This window comes from Phacochoerus africanus, chromosome 8 (genome assembly GCF_016906955.1).
Source record: "Phacochoerus africanus isolate WHEZ1 chromosome 8, ROS_Pafr_v1, whole genome shotgun sequence".
In the NCBI taxonomy this organism is placed as follows: Eukaryota; Metazoa; Chordata; class Mammalia; order Artiodactyla; family Suidae; genus Phacochoerus; species Phacochoerus africanus.
The window spans coordinates 156,739,676-156,764,808 of NC_062551.1; the positions used below are offsets into that span (position 1 = coordinate 156,739,676).

The 25,133-nt window shown below is 41.4% G+C and overlaps 1 protein-coding gene across 2 annotated transcripts in view; it reads left to right on the plus strand.

The window, feature by feature from the left end:
• Window positions 1-3,031: 3,031 nt before the first annotated feature.
• Window positions 3,032-25,133, plus strand: part of USP24 (ubiquitin specific peptidase 24) — a 164,769-nt gene continuing 142,667 nt past the window's right edge. For both annotated transcript variants that reach the window (XM_047788957.1, XM_047788958.1), the window contains exon 1: window positions 3,032-3,622. In XM_047788957.1, coding sequence (XP_047644913.1) covers window positions 3,302-3,622 — 321 coding nt within the window. In that variant the 5' untranslated portion in view covers window positions 3,032-3,301. The remainder of the gene's footprint in view (window positions 3,623-25,133) is intronic.

A 25,133-nucleotide genomic window follows, 5' to 3' on the forward strand; every position in this document is an offset into this window, starting at 1 on the left:
ACACACCACCGACTTTTAACTCGTCTAAATTGTTTCCCTGTCATTCCCTCCAGGGCCTTTGCACATGCTGTTCTTATTTTTTGGAACTCTCTTCCCACCATCTCATAGTCCTTTTCCTGGCTTTCCCATTTTTAATAATTATTTAAATATCCTTTCCTGTGGAAAACGTTCCAGATTTTCTCGGTTTGGTAGTTTATGCCCATAGAAAACAAGACGTTTACCCCTTACTTCCTTAAATTCCCTTATCAAAGCTCCCATCACACTTTATGATTACTGCTTATTTGCCTACCTGCCTTTAAAGCCTGTAAAGTTCTAAAAGGACAGAAACTGTACATGTTTTTTCTCACAATTGTTTCCCTGGCTCAAAATAGATATTAAATAAATGTTTTTTAAAATTACTTTATTATTATTAGAAACTCCTCATATCTTGTCTCTGAGACCATCCATCATACCTCTCTTCTGAGCTATTTCTTTTTCTTCTAAAATCTTCTAAGTAAGGATAAATGTGAATGAAATAAATGAGAATTTGTTTTGGGGGGCTTTAACATTTTCAAGATGTTGTTGCAATAAAAATAAAAATGCCAGTGAAGGTATGAATATTCATACCACAGGCCCCTCTCCTGCTATTCCAATTCAACAGAGTTTAAAGTCCTCACTTGCTTTCTTACATGCAAAAAAGTGTGATTATACTACTGGCATCCTCAAATGATACTCTGGCTTTTTAGTCACTCCAGGATCCGGTTCAAAATGGCCTTCCTTGTTTTTTGTAGCCTTCTGTGGCTCCTTTCCAGTTTTTTATCACAGACTTTGTTTTTCTCTGCTTCCTTCTCTGCTTCCTCTTCTCAGCTCAGCACAGCTTCCTCTGTCATGTTCTATAAACCTGCCACTGTTGATGAGTCTTTTTATGTGCCATCTGAATTGGTCGGCTCTGTCTCATTACCTCTTGGGTTCTATTCCCAATTTCAGTGGCAAGCAATTTTCTTCTTTACCTGTTACTTTCTCTTCCCTTATAATAACTCATTTCTTAATTTGGTCACTGAATTAACTCTTTAAACATAGGGCAAAACTGAGTGTCATCACTGCGCTATCATCAAATTTTGTCTACTGTGTTTAGAATTGCATCACCAGTGCCCAGAACAGTACCTAGCACCTGAGAAATATTAAGTATGTATTTGTTGCAAAAAAATTAAATACCTTGGCAGGCACTCTACAATAGGCTGCTTGGGTTGATTTGGATTACTTTTGTTCTTCATATGCAATAGATAAATATTTAAAATGTTGAGTATCCAGAAGTTGATAACACTTAAAATTTTATTTCAATATACACATTGTGACCTGGTCCAATTACAGGCATTCTTCCTTAGCAGGGTCTTTTGTTGTTTTTGTTCAGAAATGTTAAGAGGAAGGAATTTTGGTTTTTTCATTAACAAATTAAGAGACTTTATTCCTTTGGATATTAGTCCTAGTCTTTGACCTAAAATCTAGTCTTCAATCAATTCAACAAATATAGTTACTTCATTTAACTGTAAAGAACAGTGATAAATTCATCCTGTAAATCAAATTGCTGGTGTTTATAAGTACTAGGCAAGAAGGGCTCATGGTGCAGGGAAATGGATGCTAACAGAGAAGATGCAGAGAAAATTTCTGGGTACTGCCCCTAATTTAAGATTTGGGGTAAATGGGCATTTCAGTGAGTTTGGGTTGGCAACAGGAAGGATTTCATGGGATAAGAAAGGTTAGATGGTGGACTTCAGGGTTTAAGAGAAAACTGGGTTGAGAGTAATATGAGATGAATTAATTTCGCATACAGTGAGAAACGGAAAAATCATCAGGATCTTGGGAAAGAACTCTGGAGAAGCATGAATGAAAGGAAACTGAGGCGGGGAAACAGCAAGGTTCAGGGCTGAGATGGTAGGCAGTGGGCTAAGGATATGGCCCCTCCGTGCTAATGTGGAAAGAGAAAGCAAAGAAAGCAGGCCTTCTTTGGGGGAATGCTCAAAGGTGGAAACCGACAGGGGTGGGGTGGGGTCCCGTCCCCTAAAGGGCACAAAAGAGGGGATGCAGCCCCCCTTTAAAAGGCAGAAACAAAGACGGTATGCGGGACCAAAGGGTGCAGTAGAATGTGAGTGGGTGGGTGAGCTTCAGGAGGGAAGCAGAAGACCAAAGTGCTCCAATGAGTCTGAGGCCGAAGGAGGATGAGGCAGACTGGAGTTTTGAGAAGTTTTCACAGAGGGCACTGGGATCTAGAGATCGGGTTGTAAATCCGTGTTTCAGACTCTCCGGGGATTTCACCCTGGGTTTGGTAGAGTCCAGTCACGTTGGGTGGGGGTAGGTGGTCAGACAGTAGTGGGAGCAAACTTCGACAAGGGCTGGGAATTAATTTCAACCAGTTTAGTGATTTCAGCTTGAGTTGGAGGGATTTAGGTCAAGCGTATGTGGCGGTGCTTTTCGGCCCAGGTGGATCGATCTGCCTGGTTTGGGCATGAATTTAAGTCGGCGCTGAGGGGTATTTCAGGCAGCGTGGCGGGAGGATTTCCTCCTGGACCGCATTGCATTTCAGGCCGGGCTGGGGGAGGAGGATTGCCGCGGCGGCCGCGTGCGCTGCTTGTGGGATGGGTTGCGCACCGCACCGCGTAGGTCCGGGAGCGGGAGTCCTGCGGGGACTCCGGGAAGGTTCGGGGGGAACCGTCGTCAGCTCCCGCCAGCATCGACGGCTCGGGGTCGTTCGGCGCCGCGAGCTGCGCTACGCTCCCGCCCCTCCCGCCCCCGGGGGAACCTGTTGCAGGAGGAATGGGCGGGCAGCGGCGACGGCGGAGAACCCTCCCTCGCCTCCGCCCGGGCCTCACGGCAGCGCTTTCACCCCCGAGACGCTCCGCGGCGCGGCCCCTCCCTTATTGCCTCTATTGAAGAAAAAAAAAAAAAAAAAAAAAAAGGAAGGAAAGAAAAATCACCCCCAACCCTCACCGGTGACCAGCGGGCCTGGCGGCGGCTGGTGCGGCTTCCGGGAGCGGAGGCGCGGCCCCGCGGGCCGCAGGAGGCGGAGGCGGAGGAGGAGGCCAACATGGCGGCGCGCAGGGCTGGGCCGGGCCGCCGCCGCGCCTGAGCGCTCCACCGCCGTCGCTCGGCTCGCTGCGCCCACGCCCGCGCCCAACCTGGCCCGGCGGCCGTGGACGGCGCAGCCCAGGAGCGCAGGGGCCCGCCCGGGCGCGGGGACGGCGCGGAGGCAGCGCCGCGGGGCCCGCCAGGCCCCGCACCCGCAGTTTCGCCGCCGGCCGCCCGGCGCGGCCGGGAGGCCGGAGCCATGGAATCGGAGGAGGAGCAGCACATGACCACGCTGCTGTGCATGGGCTTCTCGGACCCCGCCACCATCCGCAAGGCCCTGCGCCTGGCTAAGAACGACATCAACGAGGCCGTGGCGCTGCTCACCAACGAGCGGCCGGGCCTCGACTACGGCGGCTACGAGCCCATGGACAGCGGCGGCGGCCCCAGCCCGGGGCCCGGCGGGGGCTCGCGCGGCGACGGCAGCGGTGACGGCGGCGGGGGTCCTTCCCGCGGCGGGAGCACGGGAGGCGGCGGCGGCTTCGACCCCCCGCCCGCCTACCACGAGGTGGTGGACGCCGAGGTGAGGAGGGCAACCCGTGACCCCCGCAGGAGCGGCCAGCGGGCTGGAGTTCCGTGGAGAGGGGACACACCCCACTGGGCTTGGAGTGCGGAGGGAGCGTGGGGCAGGGAGACACAGAGAGGGGGACTGGAGCACGGGGCTCCACAGGACGGAGGTCTGGGGACTGGGGTCAAGTGGGGAGAGGGACCTCTAGGGAGGGGCTGAATGGGAGTTAGGGATGCAGGGCAAGTTTGCGCGGCAGGATGGGGAGGGGTCTCCCCGGCGATGACCTGAGCTCACCGGTGGGGCAGGCCTGGCTCGGGCGTGGGGAGGAGAGTCCAAGGCTGGCGTCCGATATGGTGCAAAACAGACACACTGGCCTGGAGTGTAATGGGAGGACCCGTGTATCAGGGGGGTCAGAAATGGGGTACTGGTAGAGTAGGCGAGGGTCTGAGACTTCGTGGCTCAGGGTTCAGTGAAGGATGGGGGAGGCACCAGGTTCAGAGTCAGAGAAAAAGTGGGATGGGCCAGGTAGAGTAAGTGGCCTTTGCTGGGGTCAGAGGACTTGAGGTTAGGCATGGGGCTTGGGTTTTTAGCCGGGGACCAGAAAGAAAGGAGATTGGGCAGAGTCTGAAATGAAGCAGGACTGGGTAGAGGCTAGGAATGACAAGAATTGATATAAGGTGGGGGAGGGGGCTCAGCTGCCCTGAAGTCTGGATTGGGGATGGGGCCCGTCATTAATAAGGTCATGGGGATTAGATTGAGAGAGGTTAGAGATAAGAGGCCAGGGCAGGAGTCAGAGCTGAGGAGGGGCCAGACAGTGATGGGATTGGAATTGGAATATGAAGCTGGGGCCAAGTCTGCCTAGAGTACTGGTTATAGATAAAGTCAGAAACTAGGGAGCACTAGACTGGGGAACAGGATTGTAGCAGTACTGAGGGTGCTATGCAGAGGGACAGAGACAGGGTAGGCAGGGGTCTGTTAAGGAGAAAGATCCATCTAGCCAGAAGGCGTTGACCAGAGATCTCAAGTCTAGGTGGACCTGATTCCTTCTGTTTAGTTTGGAATTTGAACAAAGCACATGGGAGAAAAAATAGACTAATTTTTTTTGAAAGGATCAACCAGAAGCAACAGTGCTTGTGAATAATCCCTTTGCAGAAAAATGGCAGCTCATGACAGGAGTTTTGGCTCCATTTGCTGGATAGTGCATTTCAAGGGTCTGGTAGAGCAGGTTGGCCAGCTGTCAGGTCAGTGGTTTGAGTTTTTAAATAGAAATGAAAATTTGGAGAATTCTAAGCCTTCTGAAATATTTTTTTCCTAAATAATGGTATATCCTTTTAATTACATGCTTTTGCAGTTGTTGCTGGGCTAAGCCTGGCAAAGAAGGTGGCACTTAAAAAAACTAGGTTTCTGTACGAACTCTCTTTGGTTTTCAGACTTCCAAACACTTGATTGATTGCCCTCTGTTACCCAGTAACTCAGCTATATCACTAACTAGTATATTGAAGTAAATGTTGTAATTATTACTAATTTGGGGAAAACTTTAAGAAATGAGCTTCTGGGAGTTCCCATCATGGCTCAGCAGAAACAAATCCGACTAGGAACCTTGAGGTTGCAGGTTCAATCCCTGGCTCTGCTTAGTGGGTTAAGGATCTGGTGTTGCCGTGAGCCGTGGTGTAGGTCGTAGACACAGCTTGGATCTGGTGTTGCTGTGGCTGTGGTGTAGGCTGGAAGCTGCAGCTCCGATTTGACCCCTGGCCTGGGAACTTCCATATGCCGCAAGTGCAGCCCTAAAAAGCAAAAAAAGAAATGAGCTTCTCTTTCTCATCACTTCTCTCCTTGTTCCTTTTAGTTTTGACCCAGTTTTAAAATCAAGAAGAAAGCCATTGCTTTTTCTAAAGATGCTTGTATAGCTCTACAAAGTTTAGTGTATCCTCATTTTGTGAAAAATTTTACCCCTCCTTTTTTTGTGAAGAATTATGTTCACGTTTTCATTTCCTCTTGACCTGTGGATATGGCTGCAACATTTAATTTTTAGAGTTCACGAGGGGCTAGTGACTGAGACTGCTTACCCAGAAGAGTATTGGCAAGAACACAAGCAAACTCAGACAGGAGCCTGGTGAGAAAGTTTTTGCCGCTGTAGTTTTACAGATCTTCTTGTCTGCCACCTGCTTGTTGGTCATCCTTGCTGTAGAGAGTGGGAACCTGAGGTGTTTGATCTTAGGAAATCGGCAGAAGTGCTGACCATTGTGGAGTGTCTCCGGTGTGTCAGGCACTATGTTCGGTAATTTATACAGTTTATTTAATCCCCCGGGAGCTAGTTAATAACATTACCACGTTAGAGCTGTGCTCAGCTGGTGGCAAAGTCTGAATTTAAACCTCGTCTCTCTCTCTCTCTCTCTCCGACTTCAAAGGCAGTGTGATTTTCATCCTGCTCAACTCATGGTTTTAGGATTGAATTCATTTTAAGAGAAGAAGGAAAAATAAAGAGGGAAAGAGGCATATTTTGAGGCTCCTGTATAAGTGTGGCTGGCAAGTGCAGAATCAAGGCATGAGGAATAGGATAACGGGTACAATGGAAGTATCATAGACTTTTAAAGCAGAAGGCTTTAGAAATTAGTAATTAATTTGGCTTCCTTGTTTTGCAAATGCAGCCTCGCAGGCCCCAAAGGGGAAGTGACATGTCCCCAAAGAACCAGTTAATGGGAGAGATGGGACTAAAACTCAGGCCTACTCGCTGAAAGTCTAGTGTGCTTTCTCCCTCCCAGCTGGCTTCCTTTCAAATGAAAAAGGGACAGGGCACAGAAATGGGTTAAAGAGGATGAAGAAAAGGGAAGTGTAACAGACAGGGTGAAGACTGTCAGCTCTTATACTAACTACTCGTCTTATTTCTGAAAAATGAGCACCTCGTTTGAAATTACAAACATTTCAGTTTCAGTGTCCTCTTAACGTTCGGAAACATACAGGTTAAAATCTAATTGTTAAAAAGGAACTAATGCCACTGTTTATTTTAGATTTACTGTTTAGGGACAGGAATGATCCTCTCATTTGGTAAGCACTTAATGCCGTCCAGGTACCAGGACTGGGAATCGAGTGGTGAACAGAAAGAACGGGGAGGTTACATTCTGGTGGATCTTCGTGTGAGCCTCTCATTTTACAAGAAGTGCCTTCCCAAGGTCATGTAGTTAGGTAAAATCAGTTGAGTGATTTGGGCCCCTGCTATAATTAGGATTTGGTTTAAACATTAAAATTTGGAAAGTAAAAGCAGTTAACTTCTGGTTCAGTAGCCCTAAGGAGAATGAAGATAAAAAAAGACCCAGATATCTAGCAGAACACAAAACTGCCCAGAAAGCCACGTTTTAAATATCCTCCAATGAAGTAAAGGCCTTGCATTGCAGAAAGTTGTGTTTGGTTGTTGTTAGTGTTGTTGGGTGTAGGTGTGTAAGTAATTCTTGGTCTCTTGGTCTCTGGGTCTAGACAGGACTTTGAAAAGCTACCCAGTTTTGATTTTGAATGGCATTGCTGGAAAACCTTCCCACAGCAGGTAGGAGTCTGTTCTATTATTAAAGAGCGTGAGATCTCACAGCTGCTCTAAATAACTTAGCCAGATGTTTAACACCCGCCACTGTCAGAATTCTTCAGTGCCCCTGGCCAGTTGGAGGGCAGGCCCCCTCATTCTGCTCCACAGAGCTGGGAGAGTTGGTCCTTTCAGAACGGTGAGCCCGTCGAGGGAGTTCGTAGAATTTAAAGCCAGGTACTATTGTAGGCACCTTCTAAAATTGAACAGTTGTGAAAACTACCTTATTCGTTTTTAAGTCTCCTTGTTTTGTCTTTAGGACATACTAAAATGGAATGGTTTTTTGCAAGGAGATTTTCCTTAACAGCTAGAAATGCTTTCCTTAGCTGTCTAGTTCTGTGATAATTAACGTTCCTGTAAGTGGTACTTAATACTGTGATCTCACCAATATGGTGAACTCCTTGTTTTGTTCCCATCTTATCATGGATAGTCTTTCTGGAAGTATTTTGTCAGATGTGTTTTCAAGATTTTGTTGCTTTTTTGTTGTTGCCCCAAAGTTGGTACGCTATAATATATGTAAATCACATAAAAATAAAAATCACATTAATTTTGTAGCTCCATAACTCATTTCAGGCTCTTTTACCCCTTTAGTATTAAGTGGGTAGTTATATGAATGAAAATTATATACATTACATACATACAATACATTATGTATTACATATTAAGGTTTGTATTAAAATGCATATCCTTTTTTCCCCTAAAATACACAACCCTACCACTTTTGACCATGGAGTAAATATCAAATAAGTCAATTTTAGTTATTATTTGTGATTTGAGTACATTGCTTGTAGTTTCTGATATACTGTGATTTGTTATGTTTTTAAAAGTGGAATCTATTTAAAAGTTTGAGTTAGAAAACAATTTCAAAAATCAGTTGAAAGTGAATTAAAAATAGGGAATCTGAAAGATTAATTTTGAAGTAAGAATTTATTCAGAGCCTAGTATATACGTATCTCCTTTGAGAATTGGGCCTATGAATTCATCTAACAGTTGGTTCTTGCTTAATGATTACCTGGCCATTTGCAATGACTGTAATTTGGTATGAAGGAAGTACCTTTTGTGTTGGTGGAGTATGTGTTGTGGTGAAATCATAGTAGGTAGGGACAGCTTTATACAACATGATAATGCTGTTAGCTTAAAATTTGAAACCAGTTACAGTATTAGAAAAGTAAATGTCGTAGTGTCTCAACAGTTCGAGGAAAGGGTTTCAACTGTAATACAACCCAAAGAGCAGGCATCCGGGCACTACATGTCTATACTTACTGCTCAGATATCATACAAAATCGATTTTGAATTTAGGGGTGAAAATGAGTATTTTCTACTTTTAATAAGAACTGTTATATTTAGAAAAATTTAGTTCAGTAATACTTTTCATGCATGGAGTTCAATTTTTCAGGAAATTTATCTTATTTGGAACACTAGAGAGAAATAAGTAAAATTAATAAGATTAAACCATTTCAAAATGCCCCCATGCATTTGATGCACTAAAGTTCCTTCATTTCATTCTTTAGTGTTTCAGCTTGTGTTTGGTTTTTTTTGTTTGTTTGTTTTTTGTTTTTGGTCTTTTTAGGGCCTCACCCACAGCATATGGAGGTTCCCAGGCTAGGGGTCTAATGGGAGCTACAGCTGCCGACCTACACCCCAGCTCATGGCAATGCCGGATCCTTAACCCACTGAGCAAGGCCAGGGATCGAACCCGCAATCTCATGGTTCCTAGTCGGATTTGTTTCCACTGCGCCACAAACAGGAACTCCCTCAGCTTGTTTTGTTTTGTTTTGTTTTTAAAAAAAAAAACAACGTAGTTCAAAAACGTTTTAACATTAGGTTTCCTATCACATTAGAAATAGCAAAATAGAAGTGTTTTGTGGTACTCCACACATGAGCTGATGACCTGTTACAGGCAAGCGCGTTTGACAGTAGTGAGAAGTGACAGGTAGCCCGGGGTGAAGGAGGGGACAGGAAAACTAAAAGCAAAGCATGCTCACCAGTTTGTGTGGGGCGGTATGAAACAGCTTTCTGTGCTCCGTGACCCCGAGAGGCTAACTGTTTTTAATGATGCCACTTCAAGAAAAGGTTACAGTATGCTCTGTTTAAGAAAGGTCAGGAATATGTAATATATTAAAGGTTTTAGTTTTTAAAAAATGAAAGAAGAAAGTTGGGCACATAAAGAAGTTTTCAGGTACCTGGAAATTCAGATAGGAGGGACATTTCATTCTGAGGATTCTACATTGCAGAGGGACTGCTGAGAAAGTTGTTCTTTACTTTCAAAAGAGCTGATTTTTTTCTCACCTTCCTTCTAGAGAGTTTTAGTTTCTTTTTTAAGTTTGTATTTCTCATTGTCATTCGCATAGGAATTTTTATTATTCAATATTGAAATAACTTTTAGTCACGATTTATAAAAATTTTTTTGTTAAGCTCATATCAGTAATAGGTGACATTAGACTTGGGTTTTTTTTTTTTTAATTTTTATTTTTTTTTAGCCACACCCACGGCATATGGAAGTTCCCAGGGCAGGGATCGAATCCGAGTCACAGCTGTGACCTACACCACAGCTGCTGCAACACTGGATCCTTAAACTGCTGTGCCACAGTGGCAACTCCAGATGTGGTTTATTTTCATTTGTTTTGAAGAAAAGAGCTAACACAATTAAGCCAACATTTTATTCTCATAATCTTTCCGGAATTGAAATACTTCAGCCATGGTGAAGAGGTCTATGGAATCTTTCTGGGGCTAAGTCGAAGATTTTAGTTTTCCTTTTAAAAATAAGTAACATCTTAGGTCCCCACCAGCGTCTCCTCACTTTTTGAGAGAAGTTCTAGCAAACAGTTTGCTTCCCTGTAGTGTCTTAGCTAGTTATTTGCATTGTAAAATTCAACTGACAGTGTTTGATACGCTTTCACTTAAGTTTAAGATATTTGTGTTAGAAATATTTTATTTAATAAATGCTTAGTGAGTATGATACATTTTTCTTTTTTTTTTTTTTGCCATTTTTTGGGCCGCTTCTGCGGCATATGGAGGATCCCAGGCTAGGGGTCCAATCGGAGCTGTAGCCACCGGCCTACACCAGAGCCACAGCAACGCGGGATCCGAGCCACGTCTGCAACCTACACCACAGCTCACAGCAACGCTTAACCCACTGAGCAAGGGCAGGGACCGAACCCGCAACCTCATGGTTCCTAGTCGGATTCGTTAACCACTGCGCCACGACGGGAACTCCCATTTTTCATTAGTAGGTTTCCAAAATGGTTTCTGAAATTAAAATCTTCTCCAGAAAGATTTGTTGGTCAGACTTCATGTTGCCAAGACTTCTCAATTTCTGCTTTGTGTGCTTTTAGAATCTGGCTTTTCATAAACAGGTCAACATTTTTTGCCTTTTTTTTTTAACCTCTTTCCATTTCTCACTCTTATGTTGGCCATCTTGGTTGAAAATTGAATTGCTTTCTGAAACTTAGAGTTAGAAATCCACAGTGTAACATTTTGGTAGCAATTTAAAGTATATTTCAGATCCTAGAAACTAGGAAGGTATTCTGTGCTGCCAATGGCAACACCATCTGTCAATTGTTTAATTTATTCTAGACTCCTTACTCTCTCTTATAAATAACCTGTTAATTCTAACCCTAAATATCTCTCCTACCCCTCCGTCTGTCCCCTCTGTTCCTGCTATGGTTTTGATCATGTCCCTTTCTTACCCTTTCTCTGTGCTACCCACGGGAGCCAGAATGATCTTTGTAAAATGCAAATTATAGTTGTGGGAAAACCTCGTTTAAAAATGTTTGGTGGTTCTTTATATTCTGTGGTAAAATCTAAGCTCCTTTCTTTTGAGGTCTCTGTATTTACCTATCCCATCTTACTCCTGCCTTCCAGTGCCATGCTCCCCCTTGCAGTTCAGTGTCTTCACTCTTAGCCCCGAACCCCAATATCCATCTACCTGGCTAACATGGATTCATTCGTCAAGATTATCTCCAAGGCCATTTCTCCTTAAGGTACACTTGTCTCACACTGCCGCATTCTCCCACGGCATTTTGTACATACATGAAGTAAAACAGTGATCATATTTTAGTTAATAAAAGATGTGTCTACATATATGTATCTGTGTTTCCCTTGGACTTGAGCAGGATTGTTTATTTCTTTTTATCTCTATGTCCCTAGGACCCTTGGGTCGAAGTGTTTGTTTGGACAAAGAGATAACTAAGTGAACGGATGGAAAGAGCATCTAAAGTGAAATCAGTCAAGTGGTATTTGAAAGAGTATTGAGCCAAGAATTTGGGAGGTTGTACATTTTTCTTCAGGGTTCTGTTGTTTGCTAACTGTATTATTGGGCAAGTCACTTTGCCTCTCTGAGCCTCCGTTTTCTCATCTGTAAAATGGGCATTTTGCACTAGATCTGTGGTTAAGTATTTTTATTTGTTGACCTCTTTAAGAAATTAAAAACTATGAAGCTTTTCAGAAAACAGCACATACAAACATACACACTACATTTTTAAAGTAAGCTGGTGCTAAAACACTATTACTGTTATTTTTGGCTGCTAGGCCTACAGGCAATTCTGTTTTAATGAATTTTAAAAATTGAGTTTTTAGGAGTTCCCATCGTGGCACAGTGGTTAACGAATCCGACTAGGAACCATAAGGTTGCAGGTTCAATCCCTAGTTTCACTCAGTGGGTTAAGGATCCGGTGTTGCTGTGAGCTGTGGTGTAGGTCGCAGATGCGGCTCGGATCCCGAGTTGCTGTGGCTCTGGCATAGGCCGGTGTCTATAGCTCCGATTAGACCCCTAGCCTGAGAACCTCCATATGCTTTGGGTGTGGCCCTAGAAAAGGCAAAAAGACAATAAATAAATAAATAAATAAATATAAATAAATTGAGTTTTTAAAAAGTATATAAACTTTATCATATGAAGACAAACCAAACTGTGGTATGCATTAAAAATGAAAATAGCTTTAAGAAAAGCCTAAAGTATTTTCATGATTCTTAGCAAAATTTTTCCTAGACTTTAAAATTATTTTAAAACATTGCTTCTGAGGAAAACGAAATATAAAAAGATTTAATTTGTGTCTAACTGAAATACAGAAAGAGGTATATTGCTTCCTAAGATAGTTGGGAATATTTTTTAAAAATCTGAAATTCATATTTGATTATCTGCTTATTAGTTTCTAGTTAGTTATAGTCATAAGAAGACCATGGCTCAGAAAATGTGCTTCAGTAGGACTTTTCAAATTTGAGTCCAATTTTAAGCTTTAAGGGCGCCCTTCTGTTTAGTTGCTTTTCCTGCCTTGCTCCCTTTTTTGCACGAACCTCTCTGGCCCCAGCCCTCCCCAGATATCTCAGAGCATGTTGCCTTGTTGATTGTTTTTAGGACTTTGTTATCTATGACTCCAGTGTGTCTAGATTGGCCTTTAGGTTAGCTGCTAATTAATGTTTAAAGACTCTCCAGTGTCTCTGACTGTATCTTGGAAACAGCAGTCTTGCAGAGCATAGTTTTTTTGGTTTTGTTTTTATTTTGCCAAAGGGGCAGAGATGTACACCTAGCCAACAAGGCCTTCCATTGTCGCCTCTTTTTTCTGTGACCTGTAGCATTGCTTTGATTGTTGGGCTCGTGGTGGGCTGCAGACCCAATCTCATCTGCTGTTTTCAAGAAACAGTCCACTCACCTGACTCTTGCTGTCGTTGATATACTTTAAAGCACTCTTTCATGTCTATTTACACATTTTAAGATGCCCAGACTGCTGTTGCTGGCATTTTTACTAAATGGAAGATGAAGAGTTCAGAAGAAAAACTCTAGATTTACATTAAATAATGACGCAAATCAAATACCAGTGATGAAAACAGGTATTACATTAAAAGTGTCAGAGCAGCAAAAGTCAATAGCCCATTTAACAAAACAGCTTTTCATTCAGTAGACTTTTTATCAATCATTGATGTGCGCTGGGCACTGAACTTAATATTGGCAATACAGTGGTGAACCGATCACACAAAGTCCCTTCCCTGTTACAGTTTCAAGGCTGGTAGGTTTTTTATACTCCATGTCCAATAAATTGTAATGTTATAATTTGGAAAATTGAGGCCTTGAAGAGTTTGAGGTTAAGTTCGAAGAGAATAGATCTATCAAAAACATTTGAATAGTGCCTCAATTTTTTTTTTTTTTGATGTAATTTGACCTATAGTATCCATTGCCAGGAAACCAAGTGATTGGTTTTTTTCAAGTGATATTTCTTTAGTGCCATGGTATGTACAGAATTTGTATTTATTTACTCGAGTGTTTAATATTAGTAGGTTAATGATTCTGGTATCCCTTTTAAAAACGGTGCTAATTACTTCAACTAAGTGTCATTACTTTTTATCCTAAAATCATGAATTTGTATTTTTTTCCCAGAAAAGGAGAAATTGCTCTAGGAACTAGTCCTTTTTTAGGCTAAAAATCTCTCATAATTGTTTATAATACCCCCAAAAAGGCTATTTTAAAGTTAGAAGAATGTTGTTCTTTTTAGAAAGACTTAATAATGGTGGAAATAGCAACTTTGTAAATGAAAAACCTTTCTAGAATTAATAACATTAGGAATTCTTAGTTTATTATCAATGTGTGTCTGTGTGGTGGTTTTATGTTGGAGTGGACTTTGCTGAAATACTGTAATACTTTTAAATGTTCATAATTTTCATTTTGTTAAGATTTCCTTCTCATGATGTTGGTTTCATTGGAAAGGTTTTGGTGAGTTACTGTAGTAGCAGATCATCCTGTATTTCACTAGTTTATTTGTCATATTTATTTTTGAGAAAATGTCCAGTGTCTGTTGAGCAATCAGAGTTCTCCGTGTTGAAATTATACCAGGCAAAAAATGTACATGTATATAAAGTTTGTACCATTAAAAACAATTGGTTCATGATATGGGTACAGATGTAGTGACATTTGTAGAGACTAACAAGCAAGTCCTATTTGCTTTTCATTACTTTGAGGTTTTTATGGTTGGAGTGTAAAACATGTCTATCGTAAAGGAATTCCAAGCATTTGTTAAGGAGAATCAAAGAACAGAAACAGTGCTGAGTTGTCTTGGATTCACTCAGTTCGCAGTGACTGGGTAGGAGAGAAGTATCGAGGAGGGGTTCCCACGGTGGCGCATTGGGATTGGTGGCCTCTCTGGAGCACTGGGACACAGCTTTGATCTCCGGCCTGGTGCAGCGGGTTGAGATCCAGCGAAGGTCACAGCTGCAGCTTGGATTTGATCCTTGGCCCAGGAGCTCCGTATGCCGTGGGGGGTGGGGGGGGGACAAGCAAAAGAATATATGATGAGATACACTTTATAAAATGGAAGAATTAGCTGTAGAGCTGAGGATATTTCCTGCCCCCTCCTCTCTCTAGTCCAATAAATAATACTTAAAAATTGTAAATTTAAGGATTAAAATTGGAGATTTGTTTCAAAGCTAGGAGGGACCATTGGCATCTTGTGTTAAATCCCATCAGTTTAGGGATAAATAAGGACCTTGACCTCTGGATCATTAGTGAAGTCAGGAAGGGAACTAGCCTTCTACCTCTTCAGAAGTGGTTTGTGCTGTATTTCACCACACTGTCTTTTTGACATGAGGAAGTCTTACTGTAGGTCATTTTAGTGTCTCCTTCCTTATAAACTTGCTGAATTTCAATTACCACCATTTCCTTTGTGAGATACTAGTTTCCATTAGGGGGGCAAAGTTGACATTTGATTCATTTCCCCCCCTTAAAGGTGTTTATCTTGTTTGTCTTGCTTTCTCCTTCAGCGCTTTCTAATGTCAGCATTTATTGATAAGTTTATAACAAGTGGTGAGGGGTTAGGAGGGGAAGCTTGAGCAAGGGCTGTCATTTGCGAAGGTGCTCTGTCCATTTGTCTGCCTAGTGTCCTTGTACACCTGACAGGGACTGGTGACCCTGTGCCTGAGTCTGTCCACTGTTGTATTTAGGTACTGGGTATTTAAAAAGAAGCTCAATAGTCAGTATACAAATCTCTTGAAAGAGTATATGCCTAATTTGTATATCTTTTACTTTCTTAAAACTGCCTTTTTGTTCTCTGCATGTCAAATACAGTGATTAGCATAAGCATCAATTGGAAAGTATTACACACTTGTACATTTGAAATTAAACATTTTGAATGATACCTTGGGAAGGTATTAACACTCTAAAAACACAGCACTTGCCTTAATTATATAGCTTATGAACATAGAAATAGAATACAGTGTATGTGGATTAACTCTTAGAGAATACCTTAAAAAAAAATCAGCCTTAAAATACGCCAGATCCTTTTATAACTCACCTGTGCACATGCTTTTTCTCCTACCTGCCCAGACCTCCTTATTCCTCTTTCCACTTCTCATGCCGTGTTGGTCCCTGAGAGTGAGTCCATCACATTATGTGACATCAGTTTGATCCTCGTGCTTGATCCTTTCTCCACAGAGTAGATTTACCCCAGGCTCATGGTTGGCAGAGATAGGGCTCAGACGTCTTATTTCATTCTAGCAGGTTCCACAATATTGCAGATGGTCATATGCCAAATATACTGTTAATCAGGTTTGCTAGTGGTTTCCTACTAGATCTTTATACCCTCTGTTCCGCTTCCTCCCAGTCCCTCTTCCTCTCCACCTGGTCGGAAGTCCCTTCTTCAGTTTGACATCCAAGTCTCTGTCAAAGGATTTATCCAGCTGTATTGGAATTATTCATGTATTTGTCACCCAGACTGAATTGTAAGTCTTTTGAGGACAGGCTCTGATCTTCTGTATTTCTCAAAAAGTCCAGGGAAACATTTGATGTAGGAGGTGCTAAATTAAATACAAGACTCTAATCAAGAAAATGCTTTGCATCCATCACCATTTTGGAACACAGTTTCCTCCATTCACATATATCAAGCCTCTTAAACGGAACCTTGCCTAAAATAATCTATGCTATAGCTTGAAGGTAACTAGTATTTTGGTAGTGATTTCTGTCATGGTATTTACCTGTTTTGCAGTTTGTGGGAAGGAACTTTTTTTGAACTGTTGCTAATGTCTTTTTGATGGACACAATTTTAAACATAACACATTAAATTTGAACTTTGGTGTTAAATACCCTCCCTCTGCTTTATAAGTTTTTTCTGTAGCTCGTAGAGAAATATTACACATGAGGAAGAACATAATACATGCTAAAAGAAACAGACCTTTTCAAAGCCTTTGTTATGACTGTTTGTCAGTCTGTTTTGTTTTTTGGGTTTTTTGGGGTTTTTTTGTTTGTTTTTGTTTTTTTTTTTTTGTCTTTTTAGGGCCGCACCTTTGGCATATAGAGGTTCCCAGGGTCCAATCGGAGCTGTAGATTCCGGCCTATGCCACAGCCACAGCAATGTCAGATCCAAGCAGCATCACCGACCTACACCACAGCTCATGGCACCACCACAGCGAGGCCAGGGATTGAACCTATGTCCTTATGGATACAAGTCAGATTCATTTCTGCTGAGCCACAGTGGGAACTCCACACTTTTGAAGAAAGAAAAACATGCTACAAAATAATTAAAACAGTAAACTAGGGAGTTTCCATTGTGCCTCGGCAGTAATGACCCCAACTAATATCCATGAGGATGTGGGTTTGATTCCTGACCTCGATCAGTGGGTTAAGGATCCAGCATCGCCATGAGCTGTGATGTAGGTCGCAAACACAGCTCAGATCTGGCGTTGCTGTGGCTGTGGTGTAGGCTGGCAGCTGCAGCTCCAGTTCGACTCCTAGCCTGGGAACTTCCATGCTGCGGGTATGGCCATGAAAAGCAAAAGAAAAAAAGAAAAAAGAAACTGATTTTTTAGTGTTGTGTCAGTTTCAGATTTTCCTGTTTGTTTCATTTATCACTATAATAGCAATTAATCATGTTACTATTAATTCAAGTGGGATTTTTTTTTTTTTTGAAGTAAAGCCATTGAGACACTGTTAGGGTTTTACTCCTCCTTTCTTACCCCCAGTGTTGGTTTTTTTGTTTATTTGTTTGTTTTTAAAAGTGTGTGAAGGAAATAGGAGGAGGAAAAAAACAGTAGTATACAAACCTTTCCTTCACCACTGAACAGATATTTATTGAATGCCTTTGGCTCTGGTCTGGCCTTTGACTGCTAAAACGCATGCCTGCTTTTAAGGAGCTTATAACCTATTGCAGAGGTTCTGATGGGTGGGTAGAGATGACCAATGTCAGATCAGGTTGCTTTTTCAGAATATCTTGTCTCCAACAGGACCTCTGACTATCCCAGGAGATTCTAACAGAGTAGGGAATATTGGGTAAAAGTACTTAAGAAAGTGTTAGAAAAGGTGTGTGTCCTCTCGTCAGTAGCAAATCCAGTGTGGATGTAATTTGATTTGTACACTAGATGTTTCTGAAGTTTTTATCTTGAACAATTTCCAACCTATAGAAAAGTTGGAAGAACAGCACAGTGAACACCTGTATACCTTTCACCTGGATTCAGCATTTGCAAATATTTTGTCACACTGATTTCATCTCTATCTCTGAAGACACACACCTGCTTTTTTTTCCTGAACCCTTTGAACGTAAGCTGCAAACATCATGACCCTTGACTCCTAAAACTTCAGTATGAATTTCCTAAGGACAAAGTCATTGTCCTATAGAACCACAACAGCATTTCAACCAAAGGAATTTAACAATAATACAGTAATATTCTCTATTATGTGGCTGTATTTAGATTTCCCCATTTGTACCAACAATATCCTTTATAGACATTTTATTTTTTTTTTGTCTTTTTTGTCTTTTTTGTTGTTGTTGTTGTTGCTATTTCTTGGGCTGCTCCCACGGCATATGGAGGTTCCCAGGCTAGGGGTTGAATCGGAGCTGTAGCCACCGGCCTACGCCAGAGCCACAGCAACGCGGGATCCGAGCCGCGTCTGCAACCTACACCACAGCTCACGGCAACGCCGGATCGTTAACCCACGGAGCAAGGGCAGGGACCGAACCCCGCAACCTCATGGTTCCTAGTCGGATTCATTAACCACTGTGCCACGACGGGAACTCCCTATAGACATTTTAAAAAGCAATCCCGAATTGAAGAAAAAATTATGAGCTCATACTTGGCAGAATGGCTATCATCAAAAAGAACACAAATAACACATGTTGGTGAGGACATGGAGAAAAGGGAACCCTCGTACGCTGCTGGTGGGAATGTAATTTGGTGCAGCCCTTGTGTAAAATATTATGGAGGTTTCTCAAAAAGCTAAAAATAGAACTATCTTATGACCCAACAATTCCATTCGTAGGCATATATCTGAAAAAACCAAAACACTGATTTAAAAAGATATGTGCATCCCAATGCTGAATATACAATGGAATATTACTCAGCCATAAAAGAGTGAAATCTTGCCAATTGTGGCAGCATAGATGGACTTGGAGGGCATTATGTTAAGTGAAATAGGTCAGAGAAAGACAAATACTGTATGATGTCACTTATATTTGGAATCTCAAAAAATACAACAAACTAGTGGATATAACAAAAAAAGCAACCCCACAAATATAGAGAACAAACTAGTGGTTACCAGAGGGAAGGGGGGAGGGCAATATAGAGGTAGGGGAATAAGGTACAAACTATTAGATATAAAATAAGCTGCAAGGATATATTGTACAACACGGGGAATGTAACAACTATTTTATAATAATATAAGTGGGTACAACCTTGAAAAAAAATCATAAAAAAGTACTAGGCCCTGTATTAAGCACTTCAGATGCATCATCACATTGAACAAAATACAGGATTGAATAAAAAAGTCTGCATTGCATTTGGTTATCATGTCCCTTTAATGATTCTAATGTAGTCTTTACATCTTTTCACTTCTTTCATGACATAATTTGCTCCCCTTTAATAAAGACTGTACTTTATTCTTTATTCTGATCTTTTATAGAATTTTAGCATTTTTAGAGCCAAAGATGGAGCTTAGATCTATAGGTAAATGTTTTCGTTTTATAGATAAAAATAACATATGATGGTATCAAGTCTTATCTAAGAGAGTGGTTCTCAACCTGGGGCAATTTTGCCCCCTGGAGACCTTTTTGGCTGTCCCAGCTAGAGAGGTCCTGCTGGCATGTAGTGGGTAGAGGCCAGGGATGTGGCCAGACATTCCACAACATAGAGAACAGCCCCCGTCAACAGAATTATCCAGCCTAAAATGTCAATATGCTGAATTTAAGAAATCCTGGTGTGAAAGCATACAACTAGTGGTAGGACTTAAACCCATCTTTCTTTGACCCTCAGTTCTGTGTTCTCTCTTCACGCAAAACGTACAATGCCTTGCTTTCTTTGCCTTTCATTCTCCCTGCCTTCATCCTCCATTTCTTCACTTTGAACCTTTTTGTTAAGCCTAATGAATTTTTTATGGCTGTAAAGATTAAGATGAGTTAGAGCGTATTGCTAGAAAGGACATGGAGTATCTTTCTAAAAGAGAAATATAAAAGTGCTTTCAGTGGAGCTTTGTTCCTATAAGTAAAAGTCCGTGCAGAATAACTTTTTAAGAGCAGTGTAGATAATCATAATAGCTCTTTACTTTGTGTACATGGTGTTTGAATTTACAGAGCATTTTCACATACATTATCCTATTTAATACTCATAAAAACCCTTTGTAGTTATAAGCAAACAAATGTCCGTCTCCTTTTCATAAGTGAGGAAACGAAGGGTCTCAGAAAATAATGTATCCCATCTGGCTGTGGTCAGGTAGGTGTTAGTTAAAATTACATGGAGAGAGAGTTCAGTGAAATTTTTAGCTGTGCTAAAAAGGAGCAGGCATCCTCTATTTAAACTTCCAGAGTTAAAAGGTACCTTTACCAGTTAGCCGCTTGTTCCCTCAAAGATCCATCTTGTCTGGAGCCTGAGGATGATTGGAGGTGAAAGGTATAAGCCATACTCTGCTCAACTCCAGTCTGAAATTGAGGTTGGAAGAAAGAACATGCACTTAACACAGTGGAATCCAACTCTTGGAGGACATCGGAAGTGGAATTTTCTTATACAACCTAGCTATTCAAATTAGTATGCAATCTTTTTAGCCTTTCTAAATAAAGGGTTTTTTGGTAAACCTTCAAAGATAAATAAATAAAAAGGAGCAGGCAATCATAGGCTCTTGGTTATTACACCTATTTAGGCGGAAGCTCTGGAGTATTTCTGGGGATGTGGAAGGAATTTAGGTATCAGATAAGAGTTCAGACACTGGAGTAGAGTGGAGAGTTAGATCCAGCTCCTCTCATTGAGTCACACAATCCAAGTAGGGCACCAAACCTGTAAGTAGGTAACATTTACTATGACTCAGTGCTTGACATTAACAGAGGTAGAAGAAAGTGCTTTACGTACGCCACACGCTCTCTTTGCTGGCAGATCCTCACACATGCAGTTCTTTGCACCTAGAACCCTTCTCCTTCCCTTGCATTTCATAAGTATTTAATGGATACTTAATATTCATTCGTTCACCAAATATTTATTGAGTACCTCCTCTGTATCCGAGACCATGGGAAATAATGCAACAGACAAGTCTAACAAAAATTCTGCCCTGGCGGAGCTTACATTCTGGTTGAGGGAAGACAGAGCGAGAGAAATAAGTCAAAGGCAGAATGCCAGATGATAAGTGTTTTAGAAAAAAATTAAGCAGGGTATAGGGCAGAGAACATGCTGGACTAGGGGGTGTGTGGCAGGGCTGCTTTTTAAAAGTAGGTTGTTGAGGGAAGGCTTCACTGAGAAGGTCGTATTTGAGCAAGGATTTGAAGGAGGTGAGGAAGCACATTGTATGGTTATCTGAAGGAAAAGTGCTCCACGTCGGGGCATGACAGACTTTTCTGTAAAGAGCCAGATAGTAAATGTTTTTAGGCTTTGCAGGCCGCTGTGTCCATTGTCTCTGCGAGCGTCGTGGGAAAGCTGCCCTAGACTGTGGAAATGAGAAAGCAAGCAGGTCTGTGTTCCAGCAAAGCTTTGTTCACGGAAAGATGCGGTGACGTCAGTACCTGGCTGGCTCCTGGGCTACGTAGAAGGAACACCTAATGGGAATCCCTGAGGAGTAGCAGGGAGGCCAGTGTGGCTGGAGCTTAGTGAAGGGTGGGCAGAGGGGAGGAGGACCTGGGCATGAGGTCAGAGGTGGAGGAGAGGGCAGCTCCTCACCAGGCCTTTTTGTCAGGCTGGGAAAGGCGAGCCCTGAGGGTTCTAAACAGGGAGGTGACATGGTCTGGTGGGAGCGGACCCAGAGTTTGTTTTTGCATGTGTTTATTTAAGACGCCTGTTAAATATCCTCGTGGAGACATCAAAGAGGAAGTGGGACTGATGCCAGGAGTCTAGGGAGGATGTCCATGCTGGAGCCTTCAGCTTGGAGGTGGTATTTAAGACCGTGAGACTGTGGTCTATTGTTAGACTTCTCAAGAGGGCCAGCAGCACTCCACAGGGGGCAGAAGTTGGTTCTTGGGGGTGGGAATGGTGAAAAAACTCTCAGCTATTACAGTGGTTTGCTCTAAAGGTCAACCCTACCCAACGCAATCTTATTCTTTAGTATTTGATTCATGGAGCTGGGATGATGGTTTCACAGCAAGGCCTCTGTACTCAGGAGCCTGAGAAGTTCCATGTGGTTAGAGCAGACTGGTTTGGGAAAGCGGCAGATGAGGTTCTGATGTAGGCTGTGGTCAGGTGGTGAAGAGCTTTGCATGCCAGTGCAGGAGACTGCTTTTACTTTCTAGGCACCTGCAGGCAGCTGGGAGCTAAAGGAGGTTTCTGAGCAAGTAAGTGATGGGATCAGATCCCCCTTTTTTTTTTCCTTTATTTTATGTTGGTATCAGATTCTTTTGGGGGGGGGTTTGGTTTAGTTTAGTTTTTGTTTTTTAAAGATCACAGGTGGCATTTTGAAGCTGGAACAGAATGGTGGCAGGGATGGCAGTCATAAATTCTGAGTTTTGGCAGCAGTCTATGTGGCATGCCGTGAGGACCTCATCTAAAACAGTGGGTGCCCAGGAGAGATGATGGAGGAGAAATTTCTGAGGTAGAATCACTGTGGTATAGTAACTGACTGGGAAGGTAACCCAAAGTTTCAGAGATTAGGGACATTAGAGAAGAAGCAAATTTGAAAGAGAAGATCACTGAGTTCTTTATGGAGTTTGGAGAGTCTGGCAGATAGAGAAACACTCTCCTGAAGCTTGAAGAGAGGTCTGGGCTACTAGTTATGCTGTACCTGTGGTTGACCCTTTAGCTGGATTCTCTCTCAACCTCTTAGTCATCCTGCAAGTCAGGCACTAGCCTCTATTTTTTGTTGAGAAAACTAAGGCACATAGAGAGGTTAAGCTTATTCAAGGTCACACAGCTAGCAGGCGGTGGTGACAAAATCAACATTTACATCTGTGTTGTGGGAACGTATAGTAAAGGATATTGCATCGTTTCGTCATTCCATATATAATAAAGTGGAAATTATCACAACATTGTAAATGAACTACAATACAGTTTTAAGAAATGAAAAAAAGTTTCCATATTAAACCTAAAAAATTAAGAATAAAAGGTGCTTATTATAGGTAACCCATTATCTAGAATTTCAAGAATATCAATAGGTTAAATACTGATGCTTTGGAGGAAAATAATTTTAATTGATAATCATTCCCCTCTTACTTTCTCAACTCTTGGTTTAGGGTACATTTTATAAAAATTTGGTTTGGATTTTTGTTGTTGTTGTTGTTGTTGTTGTTGTTTTGCCGTGTCTGAGGCATATGAAAGTTCCCAGCCAAGGCTCAAATATGTGCCATAGCCACGAAGCATAGTGCTGCAGCGACAACAGCGAATCCTTAGCCCACTGCACTGCCAGGGAACTCCTGGTTGTTTTTAAATAACAAACAATTAACCTCCATTCTAGAGTGGTGCTTTTCAGGACTGTGCCATCCTACCAGTTTTAGGAGGAATAAGAGTACCTCCAAGTGTGCTTATTCCAGAACCTGAGATTTGCAGAAACCTTGACTTGAATTTGCATCCTCTTCTGAACACATGATGAATAACTGTTAGTATTAGGCAAGAGACCATAAGAAATATGGTTTGAATGAGAAACTTGTCTTATTTGAGCCTCGGTTTGCCCATCTGAAAAGGAAGGTGACAGTTCTTGCCTCTGAGATTGAGCAGCAACCATTTCTGACACAAAGGAGCTAAGTCCTCAGTAGATATGTTAGTTCTCCTTGCCTCTCACTCATTTTTCTCTGACTGTATCTACATCCCACTTTACTGTATCTCTCCTTCCATTAAAACTAACGGTCCAACTTCAGCTACCTACTTTTTTGTTCCTGAAACAGCTGTAAATCTCAGACCTTTAACGTAAATGATCCTGTGTGTAAGATAGCACCTTTGAATTTGAAGACAGCTTCTCATGAAAACCTTGTTTCTATGTAGTGAATAAGCACCAAGGGCTACGAAAGAAAGGGAGCATGAGAAACATCAGCTTTTGTAGAAAAGTTAGGAAATTCTCTACTGTTTATAACATGGGATGAAAATAAATTCCAAGAAAACAGTTTGCAAGCCAACTTGAGCAGAAGTGTATCAGCGACTTGGGGGACTGACTGCCTGCACTTGTCCATCATCTCTGTTTTCCAGTATGTATTTTAGGAACATTTTCTCTAGTCTGAAGTAACAGAAAGGATATTATATCTACATATAACTGTCTCTGAATTGCTTTGAAAAATATTTCATAAATAAGACTGACAATCTCAAGATTTAATGAAAGTTGTAAGTTAGTGACTTGAAATTGGATGTTCATGTTTTCATGTTTTTCCTTAAGCACTTGACATATGTGGGGCTGATTGTTCATTTTTTGGGTAAAAGACAAATGCATTTTTAAAAATCACAGAGAAATGTTTTGGAATCAGTTTGCATCTTCGTTTTTCTGGACATCAATCAAACATACGGAAGCTCTCTTGAGTACAGTGTTGGCTAATAGTTCAGTAATTTGAATTAAAATAAACAGTATATTAGTAATCTTCTGTCCCTTAAGTTGAATAATTGTCTGTATTTCTTGAGTTAGTGGGCAGACAGGAGCATAGCTTATCTCTGCACTAACAGGCGGTACTTACTCCAGTAGGTTTTGCTTCTTTAAACAAAGAAGGCTAAAATTTTAATACATTCTTGAGTTCAAGAGCCAATGGTTTGTTGTCTTTTGTAAAACTCGAAGGTAGTTTTCTAAGCAAATATTAAAACTCTATTATTAACTTTAAAGCTTATGCAATAATATTTTAAAACCCAGTTGCAAGGGTTAAGTAAATTATACTGTTTTGTGTACTCAGCCCCCAATTAAGTTATTGCTGGTGTTGTATTTTATTTACATTGGTTCATCTGCATTTTTCAAACAGGCTGGTGTCTAGAAATGGGTGGTGACATTTATGAACATGTCTAATTGTAAATTATGTTTCATGCAGAAAAATATTTTTGTTGAAATAAATAATCTACATGTTAAATCTAAAGATCTTTGCTAAACTGTGGAGGTAGATTTACCCTGTACAGTGACAGCACTTATTTTTATGAAGAACTTTATTTCCAGCAATTGAAAGTAGTAAGCCCTTTTGTAAGTAAATAATAAGCCTTATTCTGGACAGTTTGCCAATAATGAAGTTATAATCACAACTACATGAATTCCTAGCATGTTTATGACATTATCAAATATTACGGGAGTTACAGAGGTCTTTTATATTTTAATTTGTATTTATGGACATAAATAAAGTTACTTATTTAGGAAGTAGCCTAATTTCCAGCAGTTGTTTTGATTTTAATTTTAAAATGGTCCGTTCAGAAATCTTAAAGTTAACACATTAACTCATCTGTCATTTTTCTTGGATGACCAAATACACAAGGTTCAGTATGAGAAATTTTTCAGGTTAAAAGAGACATTCAAGAATTGTTTGTGAGCTCCTTTTGCTTCTTAGTGACAGAATTATGCATCTCTAACAAATGCTTCATGTGTAAATATTGTAAAACATTAAAAAATTAAGTATCTTAAAATTT